This window comes from Pterocles gutturalis, unplaced genomic scaffold (assembly GCF_000699245.1).
Source record: "Pterocles gutturalis isolate BGI_N339 unplaced genomic scaffold, ASM69924v1 scaffold3379, whole genome shotgun sequence".
NCBI lineage: Eukaryota > Metazoa > Chordata > Aves > Pterocliformes > Pteroclidae > Pterocles > Pterocles gutturalis.
The window spans coordinates 1-13,604 of NW_010132936.1; the positions used below are offsets into that span (position 1 = coordinate 1).

The 13,604-nt window shown below is 39.0% G+C and overlaps 1 protein-coding gene across 1 annotated transcript in view; it reads left to right on the forward strand.

Moving 5' to 3' along the window:
• Nucleotides 1-1,253: 1,253 nt before the first annotated feature.
• The window catches only part of NISCH (nischarin), a gene marked incomplete at its 5' end in the record, with an annotated part of 29,071 nt that continues 16,720 nt past the window's right edge, over nt 1,254-13,604 (forward strand). The window contains 6 exons of the mRNA XM_010081035.1: nt 1,254-1,337; nt 5,412-5,523; nt 6,280-6,462; nt 9,584-9,632; nt 11,261-11,424; nt 12,902-12,997. Of these exons, the coding sequence (XP_010079337.1) occupies nt 1,254-1,337; nt 5,412-5,523; nt 6,280-6,462; nt 9,584-9,632; nt 11,261-11,424; nt 12,902-12,997 (688 nt within the window). The remainder of the gene's footprint in view (nt 1,338-5,411; nt 5,524-6,279; nt 6,463-9,583; nt 9,633-11,260; nt 11,425-12,901; nt 12,998-13,604) is intronic.

A 13,604-nucleotide genomic window follows, 5' to 3' on the forward strand; every position in this document is an offset into this window, starting at 1 on the left:
CCGGCAGCGGTGCTCGGCCCGGTTTTGTACCTGCGCTAAAGCCAGAGCGGGAAGAATTTGGCCGAAGTTTCGGAGCGGTGTGTGCCTCCGCGGGGGGACGCGTGTTGTGGGCAGTGGGCCCCGGAGGCGGTAGGAGCAGGTGAGCATCGGCCCCGACTCCCGGGGGCTCTGGCCGGGGGCTGAGCCGGGGGCTGAGCGCAGGCTGAGGGTGCAGGTGCCGTGTTCTTGCCCGTCTGTATCTGTACATAATATGCGTGTGTATGGGTGTGCATATGATTATGAAAAATTGTTACTGCGTAAACGTATCTTTCAAAGCTGGTCTAGTCGGAAGTCTTTCCTTCAGAAGAAAAAGCTGTAAAAATCCCTCTTGAAAAGCTAATCTTGTTTTCAGAGGAAGTCAGATTATTTCAGATAGGTAGTTTTTCTCTTACCCTACAAAAAAAGACATATGGTCACAGCATTTTTGTTTGGGGAAGAAATTAAATTCCTGATTTAGAACTTGTTTTTTAACTGGTTGCATTGCACCAAGAGTTAATTGGTCTGTTTTTCAGGAAGAAGCTCATCATAAAACAAGCCTCTGCATAATTGCAGACAGAAAACATCTTGAGCACACCACCCTTTCATTATATAACGAAGAATGTTTTCTGCTCCTAGCTTATTTTAGTGTGATTTGAATGATATTTTTTTTTAAGAATGTACATAATGGCATCAGGTTTCATTCTCTTGTAGGAACCTAAGAGAGAAAAGAGGAAGGGGAGCAGTGGTCTTAGGAAGGCAATATTTGTAAAATTGTGTAATAGTTACAAGTAATGCTTCAGGTTACTGCCTCTGAAAAGGTACCCAGAGAAAACAGAGCAACAGGAGAGTAATTTCTGAGTTTTTAATAGAGCAGAGCATTTACATGGCTGTAGCACATGAAGGGCCTAACCCCTTTCCAACTGACAACCCTTGAAACATCATTGTGTGAGAATGACTGTCAGGTGGTGAGTAGCCATATTTACTGACAAAAATGTAATGAGTATTCAGTGAAGGAGTTGGTTAGAACCTTAAATTATTGGAAGTTGCTTCAGCTCTTTCTGTTATGTTAGTTACATGATGTGTAATCACAGAAATGACACTGCTGCTGTTGAGGTGTTACCACTGGGTGTGTTAGGATGTGGTTCATCCCCTAAGCAAGTTTGTTTTCACAGTCCCCGATCACTGGAGAGGCATGGTGGGGCTTGTGGCATAGTGACTGGAAATTTCCATTTCAGGTGTGAACCAAGACACAGCAATGTTAATGTTGGTGTTGAGAATTTTCATGAGTATTTTGTAATACCAGTGAATGAGAAATTCAGGTAAATTTAGTTGAGAAAATGTCAAAATGTTATCTATCCCCCTTATTCCACTGGAAGTTATGGACATAGGAGGCAAAACATTAGGTACTTTGCTGCTTCAGCCTGCAAACTAGTATTGTGGTACAGCCAACCTTTGGTAGTGCCATTAATGTGCGCGATTGAGCTGTAGTTCAGGTGTGTGACTTTGCTGCAGGTAGTGTTCAGCAGATGAGCTGATAGTTGGGGATAACATTTTAAGCTGCTGCAGCTAAGCCCATGGAAGCTTATTTTTCCAAGGCCAGATGTCTTTTATAGTGATTATGGTTCTGGAAATACCATGCTATTTTAATGCCATTTTTCTTGGGAGCTTTAAAAGTAAGGTGTTTGAAAGGCAAGATTTACCAGTATCTGGTTCAGCTTTGATTCTCTTGCTGCAGTTGTGAAGGAGTTGTGGCATTAAGCTTATGTGTGTGTAAGCTTCCTAAAACTCTTATCAGGACTCCAAGCCTGCAGCCAGTTTGTATGAAATAGACCCAAACCATTAGAAATGTAGGAATAGATCTTTAAATGAAAACAGATATTTTACAAAATTATTCATAAGGTGAAATGTTTTACAAAAGTTGCCATTTGTGTTTAGTGTTTGAAATTAGATTAGTGGCAGCTAAAGACATGATAAAGACCTGTATCAAAGCAGAAGTGAAGGAATTGGATGGTGAAAGTCAGTCAAACCTGGTAAAGGTGAGAAAGGAAACATAGCAGTAGCAAGCTGTTTCTTTGTCCATTAGCATATAATGGTCAAGGTGGCGGTGTTCCTATTTACATCCTTGTTTTTGAAAGAGTTGGTTTTTCTTTGGCATGTGTGCTTCACATTGTACTCTGTGTTTCAGAGCTCATAATTTCAGTAGAAGGAGACTTATTTTAATGACATCTGTTTGACAGTTGTGAGATTAAATCCTGTAAAATACATCAGGGAGGCCCACAATTCTCTGTAATTTTAAGGTACTTTAAAAAATGTGATTCTTGTTGGCGTTGTTAGGGTGGAGGGCAAGGTATGGATAAATCCAGCAGGAAAAAATACTGCACTTGTTGATGTTTTTTTCTGTTGCGTTAGAAAAGTTATAAGCACTTTTGCTAGGCATTTCTTCTGCCTATGCTGGTCCAGCTAGATGTCCTCAAGGCTTCCAGTGCTTCATTTGTTTCCTGCTATGCATTTGTTTAGTCTAAAATTGCCTTCATGCTTTTCCTGTCTTTTGCAGCTGTTTTTAATATAAATACTAGCTTTGATATTTAAGGAAAATACTGTGGCTTCCTTGAAGGGGTGTACACTATCTGACTACTTGGGGCAGGGAGAAGATGTGGTTGCATCACTGCTGTGGAATTTGGGACCTACTGGCTGTGGTCACACCTGTGTCTCAGGCTGTCTGTGGGCAGCACTGTCACCTGTTAAGTGAGGTGACAGCACTGAAGTGTGTGAAGCTGGGTGAGGGGATACTGTAGAAATTCAGGTTTTCCATGTGAAGTGAGGTGGGCAGGTTTTTGTAATGTGTACAGGCAGTAAAGAGAAGGCAGTCTGGAATCACTGCTCTTCATTTAACAACTGATTTAAAAATTATGCATCTTAAAAATTAGTAAATATTTCACTTTTAAATATTTAGAGAGACAGGCATGCTGTTTTTTGGTATGAGTACTTCATTGCAAAGAGTTTGAAGTGGCTGGTTAGAAAATAATGAAAACATACAGCACTGCAGGTATGCTAAACACTTTACAAAGTAGAACTTAGCCAAAACAACAGACTTATAGAAAGACATACAAAATTCATTACACAGAAGAGTTTGGTAGAGATGTGGGGAGGAGGAAAACCTGTGAATGTAAACACTTACACATTTTTGCTCAATAGAAATGCAGTTTATGTCTGGGAGACAGTGCTGTGTGAGAATTTCATCATCTATCCATGTGTGCCTTCTAGCAGCTGGCTTGACAGGTCGGCAGTCCTTGAAGAACCTTAAGTTAAACTGTCAGCCTTGGCATATTAGTGCCCTCCAAGTTAATTGAAGATGAACTTATATCGAACTTCTTTAGGAACTCAAGAGGTTTTTTGCTTTAAAATGGTTGATATCAGTATTGAAACAAGTCTTTGGAGCATATAAGCATATTGCATTTGTATTTATTCTTCAAGATAATGGCAGCTTGTGGATTGATATTAAATAATGTGCTGCCATTCTGCATACTGATGCTGTTTGAGGGGTGAATAGGTACTGCCATGCGTTCTACATGGGGAATGCTGCACCTTTTAAAGACTTAAGTGAAGGAATTGCATCAGTACATGTAAACACTCGCTTTAACAGGTAGTTTCCTGACCAGACTATTCATTTGGCTCAGTGCGGTGTTTCTAGAAGTGGTCAGTGCTTGTAATTTTAGCAAAAGGATGTGAAGCCTTTATTATATATTTACTCTGACTGTATTGTATACAGAGAGGAGGGACATTCCTTCTTCATCTCATGAGCTGTCAGTTGGGAGCTGTGATGTTTACTGTATTTTCGATGTCCGATCTGAGGTTTTATGCGCTGTACTCAATCTGCATTGCATTTAGCTGTACTGCTTGATCTGCTGTAATTTAGCACAGTCAACTTTTAAAAATAACTAGTCTTTTTATTACAGCTTCTAAATGTAGTACTTTAGTTCTAACTTAATCATCTGGTTTCTTTGAGTCTCTCCTTGCTTTTCTCAGGGTTATGAGGTACTTTTGAATGCTCAGGTTATTCCTGTTCTAGTTTGTCACCGGCACAGTGAATGATCCTGGTCTGCTGTTTCACAACACAATGGGAAAGCAGACACAGGCCTTAATTGAGACTGTACTTCTGTGTAGGCATTCATCTGTGCTTTCAGTACTCATCCCAACACTGACGTGTCACTTGCTGTGTGCACTAAGTGGACATCTTGATTCAATTCTCTGTAGGACTTGGTTTTTGTTCAGCAAGTTAGTATCAGATGCTTACAAAAATGTAATTGGTATGAGATAGAGTTCATCCTCTAAAATGCAAGTGGTATTCTATTTAATGTTTGGTATTGTGCTGGTCTGTGCTAACAGTAAGTGAAAACTGGCCTTTTACGTAACAAATTGAAACTGTTGATGCTTTTCTCAAGTGGGTTTAGCAACTAGATGTGCATCATTCTCATAGCAGCTATGAGTCAGGTCTGTGTGATCTGTGGTAGTAAGCAAGTTCTCAACTGTATTAAATGCTTTCAAGATTTGATTATGAATTGGTTTCTTCCCCAAGGAATATAGCTGGATTGGATAACACAGTTTATGTAATTCGTTATTTTTGAGTAGCTGTAGAACTGGTTTTGCTGAGCCTCGTTTGTTTTCTACTTTGTGTTTTATTTTCCACCTTTAAAATTTGAGATGGCTTGCTTCTGGCATGTCCAAACGTAGATGGTGAGTTTCCTGCAGAACCAGTACTGTTCAACCTGGAAAGTCACCTACAATGAAAATCTTGTATTGTTGGTACATGCACAGCTAAAATACTTAGTTTTGTTTAAAGAAACATAGGGTTGCTTTAGATGATGGTAGTGATTCTTTGACTACAATTGTAACTCTCAGCAAGCTGTCTTGTGTGCTTAACTCTAAAGGGAATAAAATAGTTAATATCCAACCAACCAAAGGATTTGTCTAGCTTTCTGAAGGGTTAAGCTCCAGATTTCTGCTTAACTGTGAAGCGACAGCAAGATGGTTGCCAAGTTCCTTTGCCTGTTGTGGAACTTGGTAGATTCAAAACGGGATGATGCTGTCTCAGGCTTGTGGATAGCTATGAATGGTAACTTAGCAGAAATCTTCAGGAAAAAAAAGTAGTTTAAAGTTCTTGGTTATTAACCTTTGGGTTGCAAAAGCGAAAGCCATTGCTTTATGTTAAGAGGCATCTGCATGTTTTTGTGTGTTGAGCAGCCTTGTCAATGAGATTAGGCATCCTGCATCGCGCAAAGTCACCTTAGAGTTTGGATTAGCTTTTAGTTAACTAGAATGTAGTATCACTTGATAGTGCTACATTAACCAACACTTCTCGCAGTCAGCTTCTCTTTAAGACAAATGCTTTGCAGTTCCCTTACTTTAATTTATTCCTTTCAGGTATATATTATTCAGGTCAGTGTTGGCAATCATCAGTGGACAGTCAAACATCGTTACAGTGATTTCTATGACCTGCATGAAAAGGTAAGGATATTGAAACTGTGCCCTTGGTCTCTTAGAAAACATTGTACAGTTTGTGTAGTTCTATTGTATGGGACATAAATTCTTTCATTAATAAAGAGTGAGAGTACCTGCCAGATACCATCTGAACTACAGACTAATCCTTTTTGTATGAACAATATTCCTTGCCCCGTTACACTCCCCTCTTGAACAGGGGGAGGTTGGCCTGGACAACTTTAACCTTGGACAGAAGCTTGTGTTGGAAAGAGGGGAGTTCAACCTAGAGTCATTAAACTTTTTGTCAAGAAAGATGTTCATCATCAGCTGATCTGGTAACCAAAAGCTGGATTGGAGAAAAGAGTCGTTTCTGGGAGGGGTGGGTGATAAGACTGTCCTTAGGCAGTAGCATAGGGTAGTTAGTAACCAGTGCGGATTGAAAACAACAAGTGAGAACGAGGGAAAGTCCACTGTGTTCAAGACTGGGCTCCTCTTTCGCAGAAATGCACTAGTTACTGTTTTTTTATCACCTAAGTTAAATTCTGCCCTGTGGTACTGTGAGTAATTATCTCGGAAAACAGTATTATTGAACTTATCATTTTATGATAAATTGTTCTTTCTGAAAATACTTAATACTTTGAGGTCAATAGCTAAATTTACTGAAGGAATTTTGGTTTTGGATCCTACCAGGGTCAGGCAACCCGCTCTTAACCTTGTTCTGTTGCATCTTTTGTGCAAGTTCAGATAGTGAGTTGGGTAATAACTCTGGTCTTTGTCTTTCAGCTTGTTTCAGAAAAGAAAATAGATAAAAATCTGTTACCTCCAAAGAAGATTATTGGAAAAAATTCTAAAAGCCTGGTGGAGAAAAGACAAAAGGAATTAGAGGTCTACCTGCAAACGCTGCTAGTCAAATTCCCTGTTACTGCTCCAAAAGTTTTGTCACACTTCCTACACTTTCATTTATATGTAAGTTATGTTTTTAGCATGTGAATGGAGGCCTGAGTGTAACCCTAGTTCTCTGACTTGGAGAGAATTGTAGAATCTTTGCAAAATATCTAAAACTGTTGTTTTTCAGCATTTTGCACAATATAACAGACAAAGCATATTTTTAGGATTTTTGACACTTGGTTGCAGTAGATCCTGTGCTGGCAAGTAGTGTGGGTAGGGACTCTTAAGAGGAGAAAGTAAATGCTGACAGGCTAGTTGGAAGCTGTGAATAAATCTGGAGCTGAATTGGTTGTTAGGCTGAAGTCAACAGTGCTGGCTCTCCGAAGGAACATTGCATAATTGATCCACACCCACCTCTACTTGGTGGTTAATGGTTAGAGCTGTGGCTCATGCTGAAACAGTTTCTAGTAGCCCAAATGAAGAAAAATGGTGCTTCTCCTTGAGAAACAATGATGGAGTGGCCTCTGGAGAAATAGCTCCAGCCAGCAGACAGAACGTTACGGTAAAGGATGCTTAAAGTAAGAAGCAATAGCTTGCTTTCATGTTCAGATTGCAATTTGTCTGTTCATCTCTTGTGTATAATTAGGCTTTTTTGCAGTATGGCATCATGTTGTAAGGGCGAGAATGAACTTCATAAAGAGGAAACTGCACTGGAGAACTCAATGGAAAGGAAGAGCAGTAATTGCTTTGGAGCAAGATGTGCTGAGATGGCCCTTCAGTGGTTTAATATAAAGGCTTCAGAAACTAGTTGCAAATGGTCCATTAGGCGTGTTAATTAAGCTTTAGCAAAAAAGGAAAAACTATTCTAATTGTGTTACATGAACATAATCATCCTGGGGAGACTTTAGAGTTTGACTTGGATACCCAGTAGAAGGTTTACTTCATAGTGTTGCTATTGCCTTGCAGATTTCAGTGAGAAGCACTAGTTTGTCATGATCAAGCCCTCTAAAATGGAGTAAAGGTTTTAAATGTATTAAAAAAGGTGTGTGATAATGTAGGTACAGTTCTCTTCAGATGGAGCAAACTTCTTGATCCCAAGGAAGTCACATAGCTTTTCTGTTCTCTGGCTATTCTGTCTCTTAAATGACATCTGTTTCATTAATATTTTGGTGTTGTAACTTCAGCAAAGGTTTTTATGCAGGCAGAAATTCTTCCTAGTCCCTCTTTGTTTTTCAGTTAGGCTATTTTATTTTCTCTTGCTGTAATGTTCATCCTTTTTTACTTTCCAAAGAACTAGCATTATTTGGGTATGAATGCTTCCCTGTTTCTATGCTGTGCTTGGGTATTAAGAGCAAAGTTGTTGCTTAATCTGCATTTGTTTGCGTTAGGGGAGTCTGGCTTGAGGCATAAACTCACTTGTTCTTACTTGGAACTTCAGAGTCCTTTTAAATATTTACAAAAAATGTTCGTTATTCAGCAGAAAAGCTAAATATTTACCACAGCAATTCTACTGGAAAATTACCTTCCTGCAGAACTTTGAACTTTTAAAATGTCTTTGTTACCAGGCAACCCATGTGCATGCTTGAGCTGTTATAAATCCCTGATATTGCCTCTTTAGTTTATATAGTAGTATATTATTTGTAGTATTTCCGGTAGGGATTATTTATTTCCCTGGTTAATAGAAATGGAGTAGAAATACCAACCATAAATACATTAAAACCACTTTGAAGTCTTTGTATGTCACAGGGAAAAGCCAGGTACAGTTTAGCAAAGAGAAACAGCTGCATGTGACAGCAATGTAGAACATTGTTACTTTGACATTGAATAGGATGTCTGCAGTGATAGGGGGATGCTTATTTTGTTGCACTATCTTATACTTTGTAATTTCAGATTCGGTTTGTTAATGTGCAGATAGAAGCTTTTGCAAGAAAAGAACTGAGTACCCACAGACTGCTGTTCAGAGAGACACCTGCAAACAATGGACTTCTGTAAATTTGATGCATAGAAGTACTTAGAGCTAGGACAGAGGTCTCTTGTAGATCTGACAGAGGAATAGAGTTGCTTTTTTTGCCTGCTAGTCACTGAATGGTCCAAGTCATAATCTTGTTACAATTATATATGCAGAAAAAAATTTCTGCTGTCTCCCAGATGATGAAAGGGATAGAGAGTATAGTTTCCAGTGAAGTCTGTGCATGCCAGATGAATGTAATTGGCTTATTCAACTGAGAGTCAGAATTGTTTAATTTTATTTGGAATGCAGCTTCTAGCTTGTTCTCCAAAATGGTGTGGAGGCTTTGTTCATCCTTAGTGAGTGGGGTTTCGGTTATACTAAGAATGTGCTTTTCTGAAATGCTTGCCTCATCAAATGAGCTGAGCTGTCTGCTGCAGATGTTGTGTGGATTTGTTCCCTTGTTATGAATCATGAGGGATTTGTCAGCAAAGTAAACTCATCAAATATTCATTTTGTGATGATCCACAATATCTGTTTATCCTTTGCAGCTACCTTAAAATGAGATGTGTGTGTCTAAGGGAAGCTTCACTATCACAAATAATTTTATTTTGTTCTTTTGTGGGCCTTTGAGAGAAAACTGTGTTGCACTTTAACTACATTTGCATTTTGTGGAGAGAAGTATGCCCGGATGGGAAATACTTGCATTGATCTTTGTGTGCCTTCAGATTTAGAAAGAACAAATCACTGCTTTGAGTTTTCAGCCTTTTTCTTTGCTTTTGGAGCTGTCAGTGCCTGCAGTGGAGGTGGAGCACCTGGGTAGGTCCAAGAGGTTGGAGAAGGTGGAGATGGGGAAAAGGGCTTTTGAATTACTCTGCAGCAAGTGTAATAGAGTTGAAGTCCAGAAGACTGTAATTACTTTTTTATATCTCTTCTTCCCTGTAGACCTGTTAATCTAAAGTTTTCTGTGTATGAGTGATATTCTGAGGAAATGTTGAGTGCTAGTTGTTGTTGCCCTTTTCTAATATGTGCAGAATGTGATTATTTAAATGTAATTCAGTATGTTCCATCTTGGAAATGAAAATCATATGAAATTAAATAATTTCAGGTAGTTTTTTTATGAAGTATTTTCAAGTTACAAAGAAGCCCTGTACAGAGCAAAAAAGGGGAGACTTAGCAAAGGTACACATTGAAAAATTGGAACCATAATTATGTAAATAACCCTCGATTACAATGGTTTATTCTTTGCAGGAGATCAATGGGATCACTGCTGCATTAGCTGAAGAGCTCTTCCACAAAGGTAAAGAACTTGCAAGAATTTAACTGGGAACAGTTTCCTCTCTGTGCATACCTGTGATATTTAATCTCCGGACAATGAGAGATCTGAATCTTCTATATCAGACTGAGACCTTCTCTCCTCCTTTCTTTTTTTCAGGCTGTATTTTGAGAGGAGCTGTAACAGTAGTGCAGCTACTTTTGGAAACAAAATGGAGAAAGTGGTGAATTTAGGTTTTGAAAAGGGGCTACCAGTCTGTCCTTAAGGGATAGGATGTGGTACTGGTGATCAGAAGCTTTTGTTAAGGTTTCTGGCTTGGTATGTTTGAGTGTAATGTGTAGTGAAGTTTTTGTATTGATGAGTCTTGATATAGTGTGCGTTAATGCAAGGAGACCACTTTCCTTATCTAGATTAATATTATTCTTCCAGAATTCAGGAAACAAGAGACCTGGTCAGTTAATTAAAGGATGTACTTTTCTGAGACTGGCAGATGAATATGAAATGCACTTACTGTAGCTGCAACAGCTCTAACAGGTCCATTAACAGTAGGAGTAATGTGAAATGATTAACCCACACTAATTTTGTTTTGGGGGACATGCTAGATGTTACTGTATAATTCCAATTGGATGAGGTGATAGGTGAAGCGTTTTTTAGCATGCTGTTTCAGATTGTTCTGGCACAAAATTAACTTTAGGTGAAGCTATTTCAGAGGGCCAACCCAGCAAATTTTGCAACATTTTAAGGCAGCTCCTGAGGAAATCTTTTCTGACTTTATAGTGCCTGCAGTCTCACTGATAACAGAATCATTGATGTCTGACAGCTGCATGTTAGTATAGCCTTCCAGTAATGTGCAGCTGGGCTCTTGGACTTGCTCCTGCTTGAACCAAAGGGAATTTTAATCTTCAAAATATTTCTGAGATCTCTGCTTATCATGAAAGCTGATGCTGTCTTGTCCATGAAGTCAAACTGATGTCCCTAAAACAAAGAAGAGAAAGATATGAATTCTACATGTGCGTGTTCTGACTGCTGTAGTTCATATTGACTCTTATGGTGCCTTCAGAGAGGCTTTTGAATGCAGTTTCCTACTGTTCATAGAATGAAATGGGGTTGTAAAAATATTATCAGATAATGCATTTCCTCTTCTAGGAGTTTGCATTGGTATGTATGGTGAAAGTCCTCATACTCTCCAAGAAAAGATATTTGCTACAGTTCTGCCTTTAGGCAGCATAGCAAAAGATGTAAGGTCTGTTTTTCACATGGCAGGTGCTGCTATTTCTGAATAGAATACGTCCTAACAGCTATAGAACTTAAGGATATCTCAGAAGAAGTTAGTAACTCTTATATAAATGAACTTTGATTCCAATCATGTTAAGGTTGAGGGAAATTTGCCATTAGTTGCCTTAGGAGCTTCAGGCTTCTATGATGAAAGTGCCCATTTGAACACCTAGAATATTCTGGTGTTAAAAAAAAAATCTTAATTCAGCCATTCTAGTTTAAAGAGACAAAAAAGGGCGTTGTTTTGGTACCTCGATCATGAGTCTACAGTATAAATGGCAAACACTTAATCTCTAACATTACATATTCCATGTACTATTTATTCTTTTGTAACCGTTGCAGCATTGTGTTTGATACCATCATGTTCGGTTTTTCAGGAGAGCAGTTGTTAATGGCTGGAGAAGTCTTCACCATCAAACCCTTGCAGTTATATGCTGTCACTCAACAGTTGCTACAGGGGAAGCCTACATGTGCTAATGGAGATGCCAAAACAGATCTAGGTCATATTCTAGATTTCACTTGTAGACTCAAGTATTTAAAGGTGAGCTATGCTTGTGCAAGTACTGGAGATGTTGCTTCTGGGAGACTTGGCATACTTTTGGAGTCTAGTTTGAATGCCCAAGAACTTTACTGATAGTAAACACCTGCAAGCATTTAGAAGTCAATCAGGTGTTTGTTCTGCTAACCTTCAATACACATCTAGTTCTCTAACACAGATGTTGATTCTCCTGTGTGATGTGGTCTTTTCAGCACTGCTCTCTGTAGAGATGCAGCCACAGAATCTTACTGGCTTCTGCTAGGAATGGGGATATAGATAAATATTATTCTAATCAACCCTGCATTCTTTGCAGGGCACTGTGGGTAGGCTGGTGTATGTGTATACATATGCATATGTGCATGTGTATATAAATCCTGTCCCCTTTCTCATCTTTGATTGTGTCTGAAAGTTTAAAAAAAACCAAAAACAAACCCCTCAGTTTCATAGATGAGATGGCCCTGAATTTCTAGCTAAAATACCATTTCAGAATAAATGTAAAACGGCCTCAGAACAGATCTTTTTTGTGTGGAGACAATTTGGTTTTTTCCTACCAAATGAGTGAATTGGAAGGGCTTTTCCCGAGTAATTTTTTTAACACTGCTACAGCTCAAAAACACTTAGCCCCTCTATAACATGAAGAGCTTCCTTTTAACTGTGTGGTGTGATCAAAGGGGAAATAGTAGTTGATCGGGGGAAGCTTCCCTGGAGGAAAACCACAGCTGTACTAGTATTCCTGTGGATCTTCAGTTGCCTTTGCCATTCTCTGTTTAGAATCCTCTGAATGGAGGATTCTCTGGCTGGAGAAGAGCATATTGTTTAGAAAAATACCTGTCTTCAGAATTTCTAGCCCTTCTGAATGCTTGTGAGCACCTTCAGAGCTTGTAAGATACAAAGACCAGACAAAAACCTTAGGGATTTCTCCCAAAATTATTTTCACATCAAACATAAATGAAACCACCTGTCTTTTTTGCTGCCAGTGTGCTCTGAGGCCAGAATCCAGTGGCCACATAGAAATATGAGATGCATTTTCATTAGATGTGTACCAGTGTCTGTTTTCTTCAAACCCATCTTGCCAATGCCTTGAACTTCATCCCCTGTAGTTGAATTTGAAGACAGTTCTATCTTGGAGGATCCAGATGTTTCAATAAGTTGTTTTTAGTGAATGCAGCTCTGTCTTGGTCAGCTGAGAATGAAGCCTTGGTCAGTCTTGCCTATGCTATCTTTTTTTGCATGCCCCATGTGCTACAAAATACTAGCACAAGGTGGCAGTTCAAGTTCAGTGCACTTAGCTGGAACAACTAAATTTTTTTTCCTGAAGAGTTAATGTGCAAGTTTCGTTAATCATTCCATACTTGAAAAATTGGAACTTTGGCTGTCTTTCCAAGCTACTGTATTAGTGCTATTGCCTGTGTAAGACTGTCTGAAATGCAGACAAGTTCGATTATGTGCACTAACTCTGTTCTTAAATATTGATCACTAGGTTACTGGAACGGGGGGACCTTTTGGAACCAGTAACATTCAGGAGCATCTCTTACCTTTTGATCTGTCAATTTTCAAATCGCTTCATCAAATAGAGGTATGACTATAGAGATACTGCTTATAATTTTATAGAGGCTCTACAAATGCTAGGTCTGCATATCTCTCAGAATTGGTAACTGTATGCTTTGATTTGGTGCTAGAATGGGGTAATGCAATGTTTAGAAGGACTGTTTCATTTGTGAAACTGTTTTTTTACAAGTCTTGGAAATAAGGATGCCAAATTTACATGTTTAGAATAGCTTGCACTGTGTGTGTCTTGAGAAAGAATGGGATTTCCAGCATACACCCAAAACCTAAACCAGGGTGGCTTTCCGTTGCCTTGAGGATCTAACAAATAGGTTGTAATGGGATCTCATATTACAAAGTACTTTTCGTTTGGAAAGCACCAAATGTTTGTGAAATGTTCTGACATTGAATTCACTTGTGAAAGTACACTTCTGGGTATAGTGCTTCTTGCTTGATAATTTGCAGAAATTTTTCATTGGTCTGTTTTCAGTGTGAGTGACGGGGTTTCTGGTAGAAGTTGTTCCAGGAGTATTTTACTAAATACTTTCCTGACCACTTCAGATCTTTCCAGAGAGAGGATATCCAATTTTGTGTGTACTCCGTGCCAACTTTTGGTGGATGCCATACCTTTTCTAGTA